Below are 15,507 nucleotides of genomic sequence, written 5' to 3' on the forward strand. Positions count from 1 at the left end.
TTGCAGCGCTTGCCTTCTCTAGGGATCCACTCTGTTACCCTTAATGACCAGCGGTTATCTTCCCTTCGCATTACATGCCCTGCCCAAGTCCATTTCTTCTTCTTAATTTCTACTAATATGTCTTTAACACCAGTTTGCTTCCTGACCCACTCCGCTCTCTTCTTGTCCCTGAATGTTACACCTATCATTTTCCGCTCCATTGCCCGCTGAGTCGTTCTCAATTTAAGTTGAACCCTCTTAGTGAGCCTCCAAGTTTCTGCCCCGTAGGTGAGTACCGGTAAGATGCAGCTGTCATACACTTTCTTCTTCAACGACAATGGTAGGCTGCTATTCATTATCTGATAATGTCTGCCATATGCACCCCACCCCATTCTGATCCTTCTAATTATCTCTGCCTCATGGTTGGGATCTGGGGTCACAACTTGGCCTAAGTATATATATTCGCTTACCACTTCCACTGCCTCGCCATCTATCTCAAACTGCTGTGCTGTCCCGAGGTTATTGATCATTACTTTAGTTTTCTGCATATTAATTTTCAGGCCCACGGTTCTACTCTGTTCGCCCAGTGCGGAAAGCATGCTTTGCAATTCGTCCCCCGAGTTACTTAGCAAGGCAACGTCATCAGCAAATCTGAGGTTACTGAGGTATTCTCCATTAACCCTTACTCCCACCTGTTCCCAATCCAACGTTCTGAATACTTCTTGTAAGCATGCTGTGAATAACATTGGAGAGATTGTGTCTCCTTGTCTGACACCCTTCCTTATAGGTATTTTACTGCTCTCCTTATGGAGGATGATGGTAGCTGTAGACCCATTATAGATATCCTCTAGTATTCTTACATAATGCTCATCTACCCCCTGGTTCCGTAATGCCTGAATGACTGCTAGGGTTTCGACCGAGTCAAATGCTTTCTCATAATCTATGAAGGCTATATATAGGGGTTGAGTATACTCAGCGCACTTCTCTATCACCTGATTGATCGTGTGAATATGGTCCATTGTTGAATAGTACTTATATTAGGGGGTCTCAAAGTACCTGAGCCAAGAATTACTGCTCTATGCCCATCAGATAACCTGCAAACTCGCTAAAAACATTTGGTCTCTTTCCCGGTCTTCACGTGTTTCGACGGGTCTAATTACGTCACTAAGGCCATGCAACGGCTGTTGGCCGGTTTTCCTTCAGCTGCAGCAATGAAAGCTTCTCGATAGCAACCTAAACAAAGCAAAAAAAAAAAAGACAAATGAGAAATGGAAGACGTATCTGGGGTTACGAGCAAGCCACGCAGTGCCTCACCGTGCTGGCGATAATACAGCTTTCGCAGTGGTTCCCGACGCGAAGGAAACATTTAAAGCGCTTATCGAAAGTGTTGCAGGGTGCCTTTAAAGCCACCTCCGCATTTTTTCATTGACAATTGAACACAATGGTAACCGAAAAGCATCCAGTCCAGCAGGCATTTTACCGCGTACCGTTCGGACAGTGGCGTCTCTTATTGAGGCAGGTTGGAAAATTGCCGGCGGTGAAAACGGACGTTTTTATAAGGCTTTGGGATGGAGGCCCTCTGACGCTTCTCACGCTATCAGTTTCGGTTGTTGCTTGAGGCGGGTGTGTGCAGTCTGTCACCAGGTGAGCTAGGTCCCGTTTTTCTCGCTGCCCGCACTCGTTGCCACAACAGGTGCGACCAGCCGATGACGGCTTAACGGCGCCCAGCCAAGCAACACTGCCAGCACTGATAAGGGCGCCGCTTAGCCGCGCAGGAAACAGCTTGGACGCTAATCCTCGGTCGCGCAACCGATGTTTACCCCTGTCCACTGCACGCTCGCTGGCTCACTGTTTCAAGAGTTGATGCCGCTGACCCCTTCCTCTCCGACTACCTCCTCCGCGCGGATCGAAACTCCAGTAAACGAGCGAATCTGCGGCTGCTTTTCGCAACGGATTTCTCTTTCGACGCCTGCACACTTGAGGGCATGTGGAGGGGTGGCGAATATCGCACGCGTGGCTTATGCATCTAGCCAGTAAGAGAGCAAACAATGGGCGGAACTTTGCACTGGCGAAATATTTTCAAGCTATTATAGCTATTACCAAATCGCTCTTGCGGCAGCATTTCTACTACGCGTAATCCCGATCCTGCCACAAGGGCTTCGTGTACAAAGGAGTATAACGTCATCCAGCGACAAACATGACCTTTAGAGAAAAGGAACAAAAAACGCAGACGAGAAATTTCTTCAGTTATCTCAAAAAGAGCAGAAGAAGCAAAGGAAACGTATAGCGATCATTGCTAATCTCATACTAAGTTTCTGGACTCCGATGTCGCAAAAGCGCTCCATTGTTGTTTTTGTAGTGTCTTGCTGTTACTTGGTGCACGTGGACGAAATATATTTGTATTGTTTCGCCTAATATTTCTCTCAGAGGCCGAAAAGGAATGTTTGTGAGATCAATACTGCTCGAACGTCTCCCTCAGGGGATAAGACGGTTCAGAAAATGGGTACTACGTTTTTTTATTTCTGTGTTTATATTTTTTGTACCTAAAAATTCATTCTCTTACTTGGCGAGCAGGCTCACCTCAGTATTATGAAAACAAAGAAATATTTCTTTTATAACAACATGCACACAGGCATAACCGCACATAACAGCTGCAAACAGCAGTTTCGAACAATGACTTAAAGGAGCATCGTACAGCGGTCAGTACTTATTATTGCAGTTTGAGCAAATAGTAATTGTCTGAAATTTGGGAAAGAAAAATAATATGTGATAGAAACTATAAATTACTTATCATTGTCCATAAATTCAACGATTGCTCTATATTTCTCCCTATATTTCTACTATTGGGCGTTTCTTATGCAATAGGATACGTCTTTGCCGTTTATTCCCAATGGTGGCCAAACGTGCTTTTGCGTTCTCTTTCATGGGTGACGTTTCTACGCAGTGAATAGTAGGCGTACTACTGTTTTTACATTTAATGTGACATTCCGTGCAACTTCTTAAACACTGGTGGTGGACTGGGCTACTTGAGCGCATAGAACTACTCCAGGATGGAATCATTAGTTGTTTTGATTAAAGCTAATATATCCTGTTTTCTTGTAATATTGTGTTTCAAGACCATCTGTTTTATTTTCTGCGTTCCATGTTTTACTGATCACATCAGCGATTACGCCCTCAATCTTCTTGAAAGATCTTTTATGGCATTTCCAATTTGCAGTATTCTTGAGCGAATGTACATTTATTCAAGAGGCGAATAAAACAGTGTGTGTTCAACTTGTAAGTATTACGAGTACAAAAAACAATAAAAAAGTAAGTTTCCCTAAAAATGAATAATATTTGGATCAACTACCAAGCAGTTCCATAAACCTTGCGGACTGAAGAATGTTTTTTTCTGCAATAGACACTCCTCTTTCTGTACATAGTTTTCGCGCGAAATCTATCGTTTTTGCTCAGAAAGTGTGAAATTATTACAAGGGAACATATTCTAGCGCGGAAGAGAAGGCGCCTGTGGAGATATTGTGCTATGTGAACACATGGACCTGTGTGCATTGTGATAATACCCCGCTGTTCTCACGTCAACATAAAGCACGCTTTTCGGATTTGTTCCTGCGTAAGGAGCACCCACAGTGACAGGCAAGAATTACGCAGCATTCTAGTGCGCGAGCTTTCCTTAAAAACTTCAACTAACCCTAACAGCCCACCACTTTCCTTCATTGAGTGGCACTCATCTACAAACGGGGAATATAATGTCGTAATTACGCGAATTGTTTGCATATATTCCCGCATTTGATTGACTAAAGCCAGTTTTTACTTTAGCGCCAGTCCTGTGCGCTTGCTTATACCCGACCTATGTGGTTTCACGCTGTTTCGTCTCATCGCTATTCAGTAGTACCCGTGCACATCACATGCTTTTAGGTTTGTAATTTATTGTATATATTGTCGCGTACTATAAACACGCAGATGCTGAGCCGGGGTCCTTGAAGGAGACGACCGGGTCAGAACAAGTAGCCGGAGCCTCTTTAATCGGATAGCTCGAGCACAGGGTTCCAAGCGCGAGCGCCAGAGCTCTCAATGACAATGATGAGAGAGCACGCGCACTCAATCACTTCTTCGTCCTCACAGTCGTCTCTTGGCGCCGATGAAACACGTGACAATATTTCCCTGCGTGAATTTATTCTGACGGGCGCTTCGCTCTGCCGCAAATGCTGCTGATGACGAACGACAATTTAACTGCCTATTGCCGCTGACAAATGTTCCTCTTTCCGTCTTTACAGGTGGGCAGAACAGCGGTTGGCTGTCATGGCTGAGCCTTCGGGTGCTGGAATGGGTTGCGGTGGTCGTGTGCAACGCTGAGAGCCACTTCAACGAAAGCTCGCCTTCTCCAAGGTGCATTGAGGCGCAATAGCTCTCGTTTTCTGCGTTTTATGTAACGTGTTGGGGTTTCATGGACAAAATAGCATAAAAAGCAGCTGTGCTCACCCCGCGTGGTACTTGACAAGACACGAAACTTCTTTTATGAGTTTCCGGTGTCAGGGCAGCATTATACGTTATAAAAAGCGATTTCTTTTGACAAGTAGCTCCACAAGTAGCCAGGGCCCAAACCAAGGCGTTCTAAATGTAGTAAGGTTTCTTTACCTCTCGCCAGCTTATGCTTGACTAAAAATTAACGCCTCCCGCGGCCCTTTTTTTGTGGCGTAGAAAGAAGTCAGAGTTGTCAAGGTGGGGCGAACGAAGATCTCGGCTCTGTCCTAAAGCTCACTTTACGACGTCCTACTTGTTTGTAATGCCTGTAAAGACGCGCATGTTTATATTTCACGAATATGCTGTGCTTTAGGGAATTCCTCCTGGCACCAAGAAGCACCCCTATATCCTGAGACAGATCCGATACGAGCATATCCAGGGGCAATATGTTGCGAAGGGATATATTGTAGGATGCTAAGGCGACAAATAACTATAGTGTCGCAAATGCGGCAATAAAGTGAATTGCTTATAGTATTACTATAACTATTGTTGCCCTTACAAGTCTTTTGTACCTGATTCGTGGGTACACTCCACGGTACTGTGTATAGTTAGTCAAAATGTTGTTTTGTTCGCATCGGAAAAGAAAATGGACTGCGGTGCATGTTACGCCAACGAGCGATTCATAGTCTGTATTTAATGAGCCTCACTACAGGGCAAACGTTCCCACAATTCCTGAAATATGCGAAAGCTTATGAAAACTTACGCCATGAAGCAGTTTCTAGTAGGCGGCAATGCAAAACTGAAAAATCACCTTGCGTTCAGTAATATGTACCGAATATCGCCGTTTGGGAAAAGGAATCTTGTATGTTCAAGTTCTTGAGCCTAAACATCAGCGTCACAGGAAGGCAGGTTTGTTAAATTCAGCGTTTCTTTATCTCAGGCTCGCACACTTTTTATTGCTGCTGTAGTAGCAACAGAAATGTTCATTACCGCTACTACTATTGCAGCAATACAAAGCCTCGGGGAGATGAATTATTTGTTTTTCTTCACCCCTGGCGTCGTTGGTTCAACAACGAACCGGGGACTCCAGTTCAATACACGGGAACACCGGTCGTTTGCCGGCATACTTCCCGGCTGCCAACTGCTATGTTGCTCTTAGGAAAAAACAATTTGATCCACTGTTTCCCGTGGACCAATTTCAGGTTTCCTTCATTGTGACGTTTTTTTTCGATCAAAGCACCCTTCCTCAGCACTTGACCATAGTACAGCATTGGTGCTCCAGTATTTTGGGAAGCGAAGCAGATGGCGTCGATGCTTTGTGCCCAACCATTGTACATGAGCTCGGTGTTTTTGAGATACAGTCGAACACGGATATATCGAACTCCAAGGGGATCGCGAATTAGTTCGATATATGAAAAATTCGATATAAAAAATATGGGCTCTGAGACCTCACCTATGGCGGACGATCACTTACCGATCGTCGCATTCAAGAATGACAACTAATGCCCCACTCACGACGCAACAGGACACTTTATTTCCGTGAAAAAAAATCGCTGATCTTGGCCTGCTTCTTCGTCCTGGAAATGAAATTAAAGACGCTGGTCTCGATCTTCTCGAGGCTGCACAACTAGGAAATTCCAGCAGCACGCTGCGCCTTGGCACACCATGCACAACACGCACGCAAAAGAAGAACAGCACGCACGTACCGCAAGAACTTTGAAGGTAACAATTTCAAGGCTCTCTGAACGGACTCCAACAAAGCGCTCGCGATGGTCATCTCCGAGAGAAAGAGTGATCTCCGAAAGGTGCGGGACAAATCGCCAAACAGCAGCAACAGCAGCAAAATGCAAAAGAAGGAGGAGGCCGCCAGCGCCTTCGTTCCCTTTTCCCTTTCCCGAGACGACATTGGGGGAAGACAGACCCAGAGAGAGAGAAAAAAAAACTCTTTTTCGGCAAGCCGGGGAACGTACGCAGCCGCAAAAAAAGGACATGCGCAGTCGGGGCATCCCTACCTCGCAATGTCACATTTTCCGAGCGTTCGGGCTTGTGTGCCTAGAGAGATTTAGCATACCGGACTCCGTCCGCTAACGCTACGGCGGCCGGTAGCGGGGCCTGAGTGGGCAAGCGCAAATTCGTTCCGATAGGGGGGATTAGTTCCTCGAGCCAGTCTTCGCCATGCCCGCGCATTCCTCCACATCCTCCTCAACCTCAATCGGGAGTGCAGCGACCGCCGAAGAGCACCTTCCAACTCGCGCGGCGTTCGATATACCCAATGTCGGAAAAAATACGGTTCGATATAAACGTACGAATTCCTATACATTTACACAGACTTTTCAAGGGGATAATTTACGAGTTCGATATAGACAATAATTCGATATACCCGTGTTCGATATATCCGTGTTCGACTGTAGCAATATAGCTTTTCCCGTTGTTTTCGTGTGCAATTCCTATTGCAACAACAACACATTTATACTCATCTGGGATGTTCGAAAATGGTTCTGAAGCACATCGACTTTTCCGTTATTGAAACACAACAATCCTTGGTGCCATAATCTCGTTCGAAAATTGGGTTGCGCTGGAGAAGCAATGTGACGGCACTAATGCGCTGAAACCGTAAAATACCTGCACCCCACTCTCTAGTCCCTATGGTATTGATAGTATTAATCCCAATCAGTGGACTCGCTGTGGGTGCTCATGAGCAAGCAATAGTACCATGTGTCGTTGTTTTCGCCTAAAATTCTCAATTAAATAAATACACGTTTATATTCATCTGGGGTGTTCAAGAAAATGCCCGGAGCACATCGCGTTCCCATTTTAAAAATGAAATAGCCGTTGATGTAATGCTCTAAAATTAGGACACAGTCGCGCTGGAATAGCGACGTAATCATACTAAGACCCTCGTTGCACAAAGACTTGAAAGCCACGTCTACAATTATTACAACTTTCTAGTTTTGCGCCAAGAGCACAAATAAATCAGGCCCCTATACCTAGAGGTGTATACGTTTGGCTACCCGAGGCTTTGAAGCACAAGAAGCGCTTTCTGTTTCACGGTAGAAGAAAAAAGAGCCAAGCTGAGTGTCGGCCGTAACCCACTCCATCGGTCGTACTGGGCGTGTGTGCTGTAGATATTGAACCGAAATAAAATAAACTTCAATTTTATTGGATTTATGTGACAGTGCTAGCTATTTATTATAGGAACATCTCGAGAAGAGTGGGTATGTATCTTTATTTTCATAAACGCATTTGGTCGATAGTCTCTAAGCGGGAAGTGGCTTTAGTAAATTACTCTATTGAACGCCTAGATCAAGAGCCGGTAACTTGGAAGACCATCCTAGGACCATGGGATTGCATCTCAAAGCAGCGTCAGGCTCTAAAAAGTTTGTGTTCATATTTGGAAAACATCGGCCGGATTTCAAAATTGTGAATTCTGTGACATCATCTACAAAATAGTCCGTCAAGCCCGTCAAGCCACGCCAGTGTTTTCTTGTTTGTTTTTGCTTTTTTCTGCCCACCTCTTTCTAGGGCCCGTTTTCCCTACATCCACGACCCCTAGCAGAGAAGCATGTAGGCGATTCCAAACGCCGGCAAAACTCTCTGCTTTTTTCAATAAAGAGCATTCTCACTCTCTCTCTCTCTCTACATGAATGAAACGAACGTCCATCTGATGGAACAGGAAAGCAGGCGGACCGTTGGGGTCTTTTTTTGTTCCGTTCCCCTCCTATTTTTAAGCAGCGAAAATGAAGGGTTCAGTTTACTGGCTTCTAATTTCGCGATATTTTTGTTTCGTTAGCGTCACGCTTTTACAGTGCATTGTTTAATGCACACTGGCATCTGTGCAGGTGTAAAATATTTTGGCGGAAGCGTTGGAGCCAGGATTTTATTGAATGCCATCGTACTGACCAAAAATTTCTTTTTGGGCAGGTGGGTGGGCCACTACGTGTTTTCAGTATTCAATAAATACACCAATACCAGAACGCTGCCGTTCTATCCACCCTTGTGCTTGATGGCCCGTAAGGTGGACAAACATTTTGTCTAGCCCTAACCTCAACTCAAGCGCTGAGTTTCGACATTTCGGTACATGGTTTCCAGTTCACGCGTTTGTCCAGAGTAGTCGCCGTTCGGAAGGTTTGTTAGTTTTCTTTGAGGAAGGAGAATACAATCACTCATACGTTTGCTGACACGTTTAAATACGTGTAAGTAACACAGAAACCGTCAACAAGAAATACAGCGTCCCAAAATGTTCACATTATGTTTACGAAATACAGGCTCAGTTTCGTTCCTCTAAGAATGCGCGATGAGCACGCTTTGCAACTCCCACTCTTTCATGCGTGCATTACATGTCCGTTTCAATTAGATGTAGAAATATTTTACCCACAATTTCAGACTCAGGAGACGCATTGAAATTTGTATACATGGTTCATTAATGCATAAAGTGTCGCATTTTTATTGGTACAGGTGTTCACCTTTTTGAAACGGAATTGTTGTTTACAAAATTAATTTAGAACATTCATTTACGTTGCGGCTTATATCGTGATGCCCACCGGGACAGTTGTTTTGATAGAGCTGTCTAACCAACAATCCCATGTTTCAACGCAGTATGAGCCCCAGTATTTTACCTCACAAAGTCCCTAATAAAAAGTTGAATGACAACGAAAGCACGGAACAAGTTGCCCCGAATTCCATACCACCAAAATTTTAAAAGTGCGACGTGAGCCTAGGAGATATTTACCCACAAATTAAAAAAGACAGTGGCCCATAGCCGCTGCAGCTTTTGGTCATTCGCCAGTAAAAAGTAAAAAATGGCTGAAGGGAAACAAAAAACACCAGTATTGAGCATGCAATTTTGGACTATATAAACTTTCCCGCAGCGCAGCTGTGGTCCTAAGCCCCCAAAATATCCCGGGCCATCTCCACTAACGTGAAACTTTGGGAGGGGCAAAGCATGCAGTGCATAAGTGTATTCGTGGCACCTTGGCGTTTTTGCCCGCGCAGATGATACCGTTGGGGGGCAGAGGCATACGGTTTTGCTTTAAGTCTCATGTCTTTGAAGCACGAAGCGTTCCAGCGCGAGGCGTTGGAAAACGAGTGTCCCGGTGTGTTCTAGCGCGAGGCGTTCGAAAAAGAGTGTCCCGGTGTTTTAGTGCCTTGACTACATGATACTACGATGACATGAAACGACGATGACATGAGACGCCCACAGCCCGAGCCACTGAGGGGCTTCTCCCTTACCAAGTGGCTTTATGGGGACCTGGCTGTAAAGTTTCGCGCGGTGTGTATATTTTTATAGCCGATATCCGAGAATGGGATACATAGCCGATAATAACTGATAACCTGAGAATATTATACCGATTGTCTTCACGGCATAGACAGCTAACGCAGTTTTAGGGGCGAAGCCCCTTACAGTTTCGGGCTGTCGGCGTCTGCTGCCGTAGTGGTCTATGTAGTCACGGTACTACAACGTATCGTGTACTAAAACAGCACACCGGGACACTCGTTTTCAGGCGCGTCGCAATAGAACGCTTAGTTCTTCAACGACGCGAGAATTTTACAGCAAAGCTGTATACCTCTACCCCCAATGGTTTCATCTACGTGGGCAAAAACGCCAAGGCTCCTAGAATGCACTTATACAATGCATGTTTCCCTCCTCCCCAGGTTTCACGGTAGTGGAGGTGGCCATGGAGTTTTTAGAGGAGCTGAAAAGCTAGGTTGCTTTGGGTAAGTCCATTAAGTGTGTTAAGTGCTCTGCAACAATAAGTGGGCACCTGATACCTACTCTGCCCACTAGCCATCGCCAGCAACGCCCGATGAGCCACACCTGATCGAGCGACTTGTGCTGTTACATCACTTGTTTAGCTTTAATTATTGAAGTCGAGATACTTAGATATCTATTTTTAAATGTTGGGTGCTCGTAGGTACGGAAAGTAGTAGCGCGAGCCGAGTAGGAGAGCGTGAGCCGGTAACGGGAAGCACCGGGGAAGGTTAGGCCGGTGCCCCACGTGCAATGCGAGCCGTTTTGAGAGTTGAAAGCGCCGTGTGGCGGGAACAGGCGGCACCTGGCGATGGCAAGAGAGCGGAACGAGCGTCTGAGGGTGCTGTGCAGAGGGCTAGTCATGTGGTGATGATCACGGCAGCATGGGTCAACAAAACGTTTAACAGTAGATCAACAGAAGGCCCGACTTGCCTTTCACCGTCACATTCTTTGAAAAGTCTAAGCATCCCCCAATTTTTATCGCTATAGTCATGATGTCACCGGTTGTATTGGTTGTATTGTTCCAGCGATGCGTTATCATAGTACGAGAGCTGATATGCGGGTAATCTTTAGGTAGCAAGTCGCACATCTCTTAATTAACGCTTCGCTAGTATCTATGTCGCCAAAGCCTCTGAGACGCCATTTCAGTGGTAGCGTTTATGTGAACGATCACCTTTTTAGGATATCTAATACCTTTGCTACACGGCAGTTTCAAAGCCCTTTCGAAGGACTTTGAACCAATTGTCTATCGAGTGCCCCATTGTAAATACACTGGGCGCACTCGTGCGCGACAGTTCAATGATCAATGGAAAGTTTCCGTGTTGCACAGGCGTAAGTTATGCAGACACGGAAGATGTCGGGTTGGCGTATTTATAATTGTGCATTGAAAATTGTAACTTTTTTTACCACACGACATGCATAGCTTTACACTGCATGAACCATTTACTTGTATGAGCATTTGGCTCTTACGCTACAAAGGCCAAAAAAGACGAGGTGCGATGCGCGAACCTGAACGATGGACGGCTAACTGCATTGACACTTCAGGCGTAAGAAATTCAGCAATGCTAGGCACCCGTAAAGCACCCCGCAGTAAACTGTTGAAAAAGAGTCAGAGTAAAAACAGAGAGTTAGGTGGGCACAGCCACTGCAGAAATTTTGATTCTTGTCAGACCAGTTGACCTGAGAATATCCTGGTACATTCGCTACATTTCCCTACTGAGCCCGTTCTATCGTTGACTTTGAAAAAAAAAATCAAAATTTGTTCAATCAGTATTTTTATTAAAAACCAGACGGCTTAGCATTTGCGTGCTTTTTACTAGGCAGGTATCTTTTTGTTTAGTGCGTGAAACCAATTTACCCGAATTTTTCACTGGAGTGGTCTTACCCTCGCTGTTTAACAAGCTTGCAGAAATAAACATTTCTGCTCTAAAATACGTTTTACGGGTGCACGAGAGCTTTCATCTTCATTTTTCACCTAAATGGCCTTTCCAAACTAAAATGATGTTAGCAGAAAGCATTGCTGACGTTGTTTCCCATCCCCGAACTGCAGTACATGGCGTGGCGCGCCTCCGTCGCCGTGCTGTTGCTAATGCTGGCGGCCGTCCTGATCTCACCGCGGGAGGCGCTGTCCATCTCAAGTGCCGAAAACCGGAGCCTCGAGTCCTTGCAGACGAGCACGGCGAGCAGCCTCCGCTTCCTGTTGCCCTGCAACAAGTCCGAGTCACAGGAGAACCTCACGGACGACCGTCCAGAAGTGGCCATCGCTTTTCTCGGCACATTCAACAACAGTCGCATGTTGGGCAAAATGGTCTCCGGCGCCGTGCCCCTGGCCGTGTCGCATATCAACAGGGACGACAGGTGAGCACAGCCATACCGTCTTCACACCAAACAAAAAATTCCCTCGCACTTCCCCGAGGGGGAGAGTGTGTAAGTGCGAATGCACGGTTGTTGATTGCGCGATTACGGTGGATATCGTGATCTTGGAGTGGAGAGGAGGCGCCCAACACCCGCAGTCACTGAGCGGAGAGAGGAGGAGGAGAGTAGCGCCCGCCGTTACGGCGAGGGCTACACGAGCGCCCTCACGCGTCGGAATGCGGAGCGCCCGCTACGCGAGCGAGAGCTCTCCCGCCCGAAGTGGAGAGGAGGTGCCCAACACCCGCAGTCACTGAGCGGAGAGAGGAGGAGGAGAGTAGCGCGCGCCCATCTCCCCCCGTTGGTAAGGAAGACGAGGAGGAAGACGAGGAGCGCGCGCACCCGCAGCTGTTGCTATGCGGACTACGGCGGCGGACGATTCAGGCTCGCTTAAGAAGTGCATTCGCACTTAAAACGTACACTTGCCGCTAACATGGTTTAGGGTCGTCTGCTGCCTGACAGAGTTCACGTTGGGAAGGCTTCCTTTTGGCTTTCTGCGCATCATACGCGCCTTTATAAATCCACCGACTTGCCCATACTGTACGAACCCCAACAATGCGCCACACCGCGCGCGTTTGCCAGAAAAAAAAGCAGCAGCCGCAATGAGGTCGTGTTGCTCAAGTTCGTCCCAAAGGACGAGTGACAACTTGTGGACCGAGTCCGCAAGTCAGCGCCGAGGAAGCTTCAGAATGAGGGCCTCTGTCGCTTCCTAGCGCAAGGCTCCTTTTATTTCATAAGAAATGAGGTTTTCGCATTCCACTGACACCGCTGCAAACGAGTGTGTAGTTAACGAGGAGTAATTTCATCAAAAAGGGCATCACGGGGATGAAATTCAACAAAGAAATAGTTCTACGCCAACTTCAACACCTCAATTAACTTGTTAAGGTTTGGAGTGAAGGTTTGAACCACCTGACACCAAAGTTGCGGGCAATATGGTGAGCGGTACTTTACTTACTTTCTTCCATTTTAGTGCATTTTCTTCCATCTTCCACGACTCTATTTGAGTCGTCTGCGAAGGATTTTTTGGGCTACTCTCGGAGTGGAAGCCTTACTAGCTAGATGGGTCTGTGATTTCCTATCACTTCTGCGCGCAAAAACGTCTTAACGCTTCTGATTAGTGCAATCGTTATTCCGACTTATTTGCTAAAGTCTAGTGTTACATAAGGAATTTCTGAGCAATTCTCAGGCGTCTTTTTTAAATTAGTTACGCTGTTCTTTATCCCCCAAGCGATTCAAATGCTTTGTATCTGTCGGAGGATTCCTTGGGATGAACAAATCATTGTTTATTTCAGATAGCTTTTAGAGGCTTACAGGTTCACACAGTCCGACAAGTGGCTCAGTATGCTGGTGTCACCGTCTTGTGACAACGCCATGTTGGTTTTACAAGTACCATGTTTATCAGTGGATTCACCCACAAGCAAGCTCTGAAGAATATGGAAGGCTATTCGACGCTGGAAGTGCAACTGAGCAAAAAGTGCGTCATTGTAGTTTTTCTTTACGGAAACCATATGGTATTGTGGCACGAACGTATCTTCGACGGTATCAAATATGGTAGTGCATTGGCAGTTCTGTTCACGCAGTAACTGCGATGAAAAACTTACCACCGCTGTTCAAGCGGCCATACAAAACTCCGGCGACGTTCGGGAGAACAAAAAAAGAAATAAAAAAGAGAGAAGCCAAGTGGTGCACTTTTCGGCCACCAGAGTGAAGGATATCTTGGTGCCCCTAAATTACGATGTCTCCGACAAAGATTTTCTTGGGCCATTCTCTCTAGACAGCACACTGGGAAATGGGGCTAAGGCGCGAAAGAAACAGCGGAAGCCAGCGGACAGGTGGCGATAAATGCAGACGGAGAATGAATTGTCTTAAGAAAGCTAAAGGAAAAGGAGTGTGCCTAGAGCGAGAAAAAGGCCAAGCAGGCGCTCTTGGGCTTGCAGAGCGGTGATAGTAGACTTGGCAGGGCCAAGTCTCCTTTGCCAAGGAATGATTCAGAGCTGGAAAGAAAAGGAAGATAGCAAGGCTGTCCTCTTGTACGGGCACCCTAAGCAGGGTGGATAGTGGAGAAGAGTCTGGAGGAAGTGTATTACTCGATGCAACATGAAATGGAGTATTTGAGGGGAAACCATAAATTTGGATTCTCACGAACAGTAGCTCCACTGTATCAGATACTCGCTGAAGTAGGCCTTTACTAGACGGAGACACAGAGCGAGGACGATTGCCACGAACTGAACAGGAAGCATGTACTGCGGCTGGTACACTGTGGCCTAGATGCAAGCCTAGATTGATGCATGCAACGTCAAGGGTGCCGGGCGAAGCTGGATGCTCCTAACCAAGGAGAGATGAATGGCAGTTTGACAAAGGGCATTCACGAGTCCACAAATAGAAATGCGATTTGGCATGTGGCCTTTAAATCGTGAACTAGCGTTAGCAACATCAACTGCTTACCTAGAAGGTAAGTAGTTGAGATAAGCGCCGTTGAGATAAGCGCCGTTGCAGGATGGAATATTAACCCCACAACACCCAGCAAATCAAATTTGATACGCGGTGTGTGAGAAGCCAGAAAGGGACGATAACTAATTTAAAGCTTAGACCAAAGCCCAAAGTATCTTTTATGATACACTGACGGCGTTTTCTCATGCGAGAAAGGCGCCGCCAGAGGCCAGCTGGCAGCTAGAGAAATACGGCTGCACGCGGGAGCTCGCGCGGTGGCATCTAACCGGCGTCATTTTAGTCTATAAACAGTGATTATTTCCTTCTTTCGTCCAACATTTGACCATCTTCTTGTTCAGAAGATGGTGCACGGCCAAAATGACCTCTTTATTATCGTTTTTGAATACCGCCCACACTTTGCAGGTGCTTCAAACTTTGGTGTAGCATACGTGATGCAGTGGGTCTTCATTGATAGCACAATTTTCGAATCGCTTTTATACGCTTTCTACCAATGCTCCCAAGAGATACAGGTCCTCCAGGTGGTGGCAGATGTATTTCATATACCATGCTATGTTTATCTGCGTCGTGAAGGCGTGCAATGTTCACAGGCTTCAGAGCCATCAGTTGAAGGAGAATCCACTCAAGCTGATGACATTGCCGGAATATCAGGAACCCTGATGTCCACAGTGAAAGCGCCAAGAGGGTTACTACCAGTTTCCCTTCGCCGTCCGCAAACAAGACGGAAATCACGCCGAACCAGTCTCAAGATGACGTTCGAAGAGACATGGCTGGGCATCTTTCACTTGTGGTGAGCAAGCGGCCTCAACGCAGGACCTCGTTACCCAGAGCTAGCACGTTTTCCGCAGTTTTGTTCGCGAAACGCGATGTATACCTCTCTGCCTGAAGAAGCAACGCAGCTGCTTCTTCAAATACCACAAGCCATAACACTGTAGCTGGAAAGGAGGTAGCAAAAAAAG

General features: G+C 46.4%; 1 protein-coding gene across 1 annotated transcript in view; it reads left to right on the forward strand.

Moving 5' to 3' along the window:
- The window catches only part of Gyc32e (Guanylyl cyclase at 32E), a 258,216-nt gene that overhangs the window by 136,653 nt on the left and 106,056 nt on the right, over window positions 1-15,507 (forward strand). The window contains exons 2-3 of the mRNA XM_077671235.1: window positions 4,254-4,365; window positions 11,739-12,046. Of these exons, the coding sequence (XP_077527361.1) occupies window positions 11,742-12,046 (305 nt within the window). The 5' untranslated portion in view covers window positions 4,254-4,365; window positions 11,739-11,741. The remainder of the gene's footprint in view (window positions 1-4,253; window positions 4,366-11,738; window positions 12,047-15,507) is intronic.

Source organism: Haemaphysalis longicornis, unplaced genomic scaffold (assembly GCF_048455015.1).
Source record: "Haemaphysalis longicornis isolate Haplotype H1 unplaced genomic scaffold, Haemaphysalis longicornis Haplotype H1 scaffold_5, whole genome shotgun sequence".
Taxonomy (NCBI): domain Eukaryota; kingdom Metazoa; phylum Arthropoda; class Arachnida; order Ixodida; family Ixodidae; genus Haemaphysalis; species Haemaphysalis longicornis.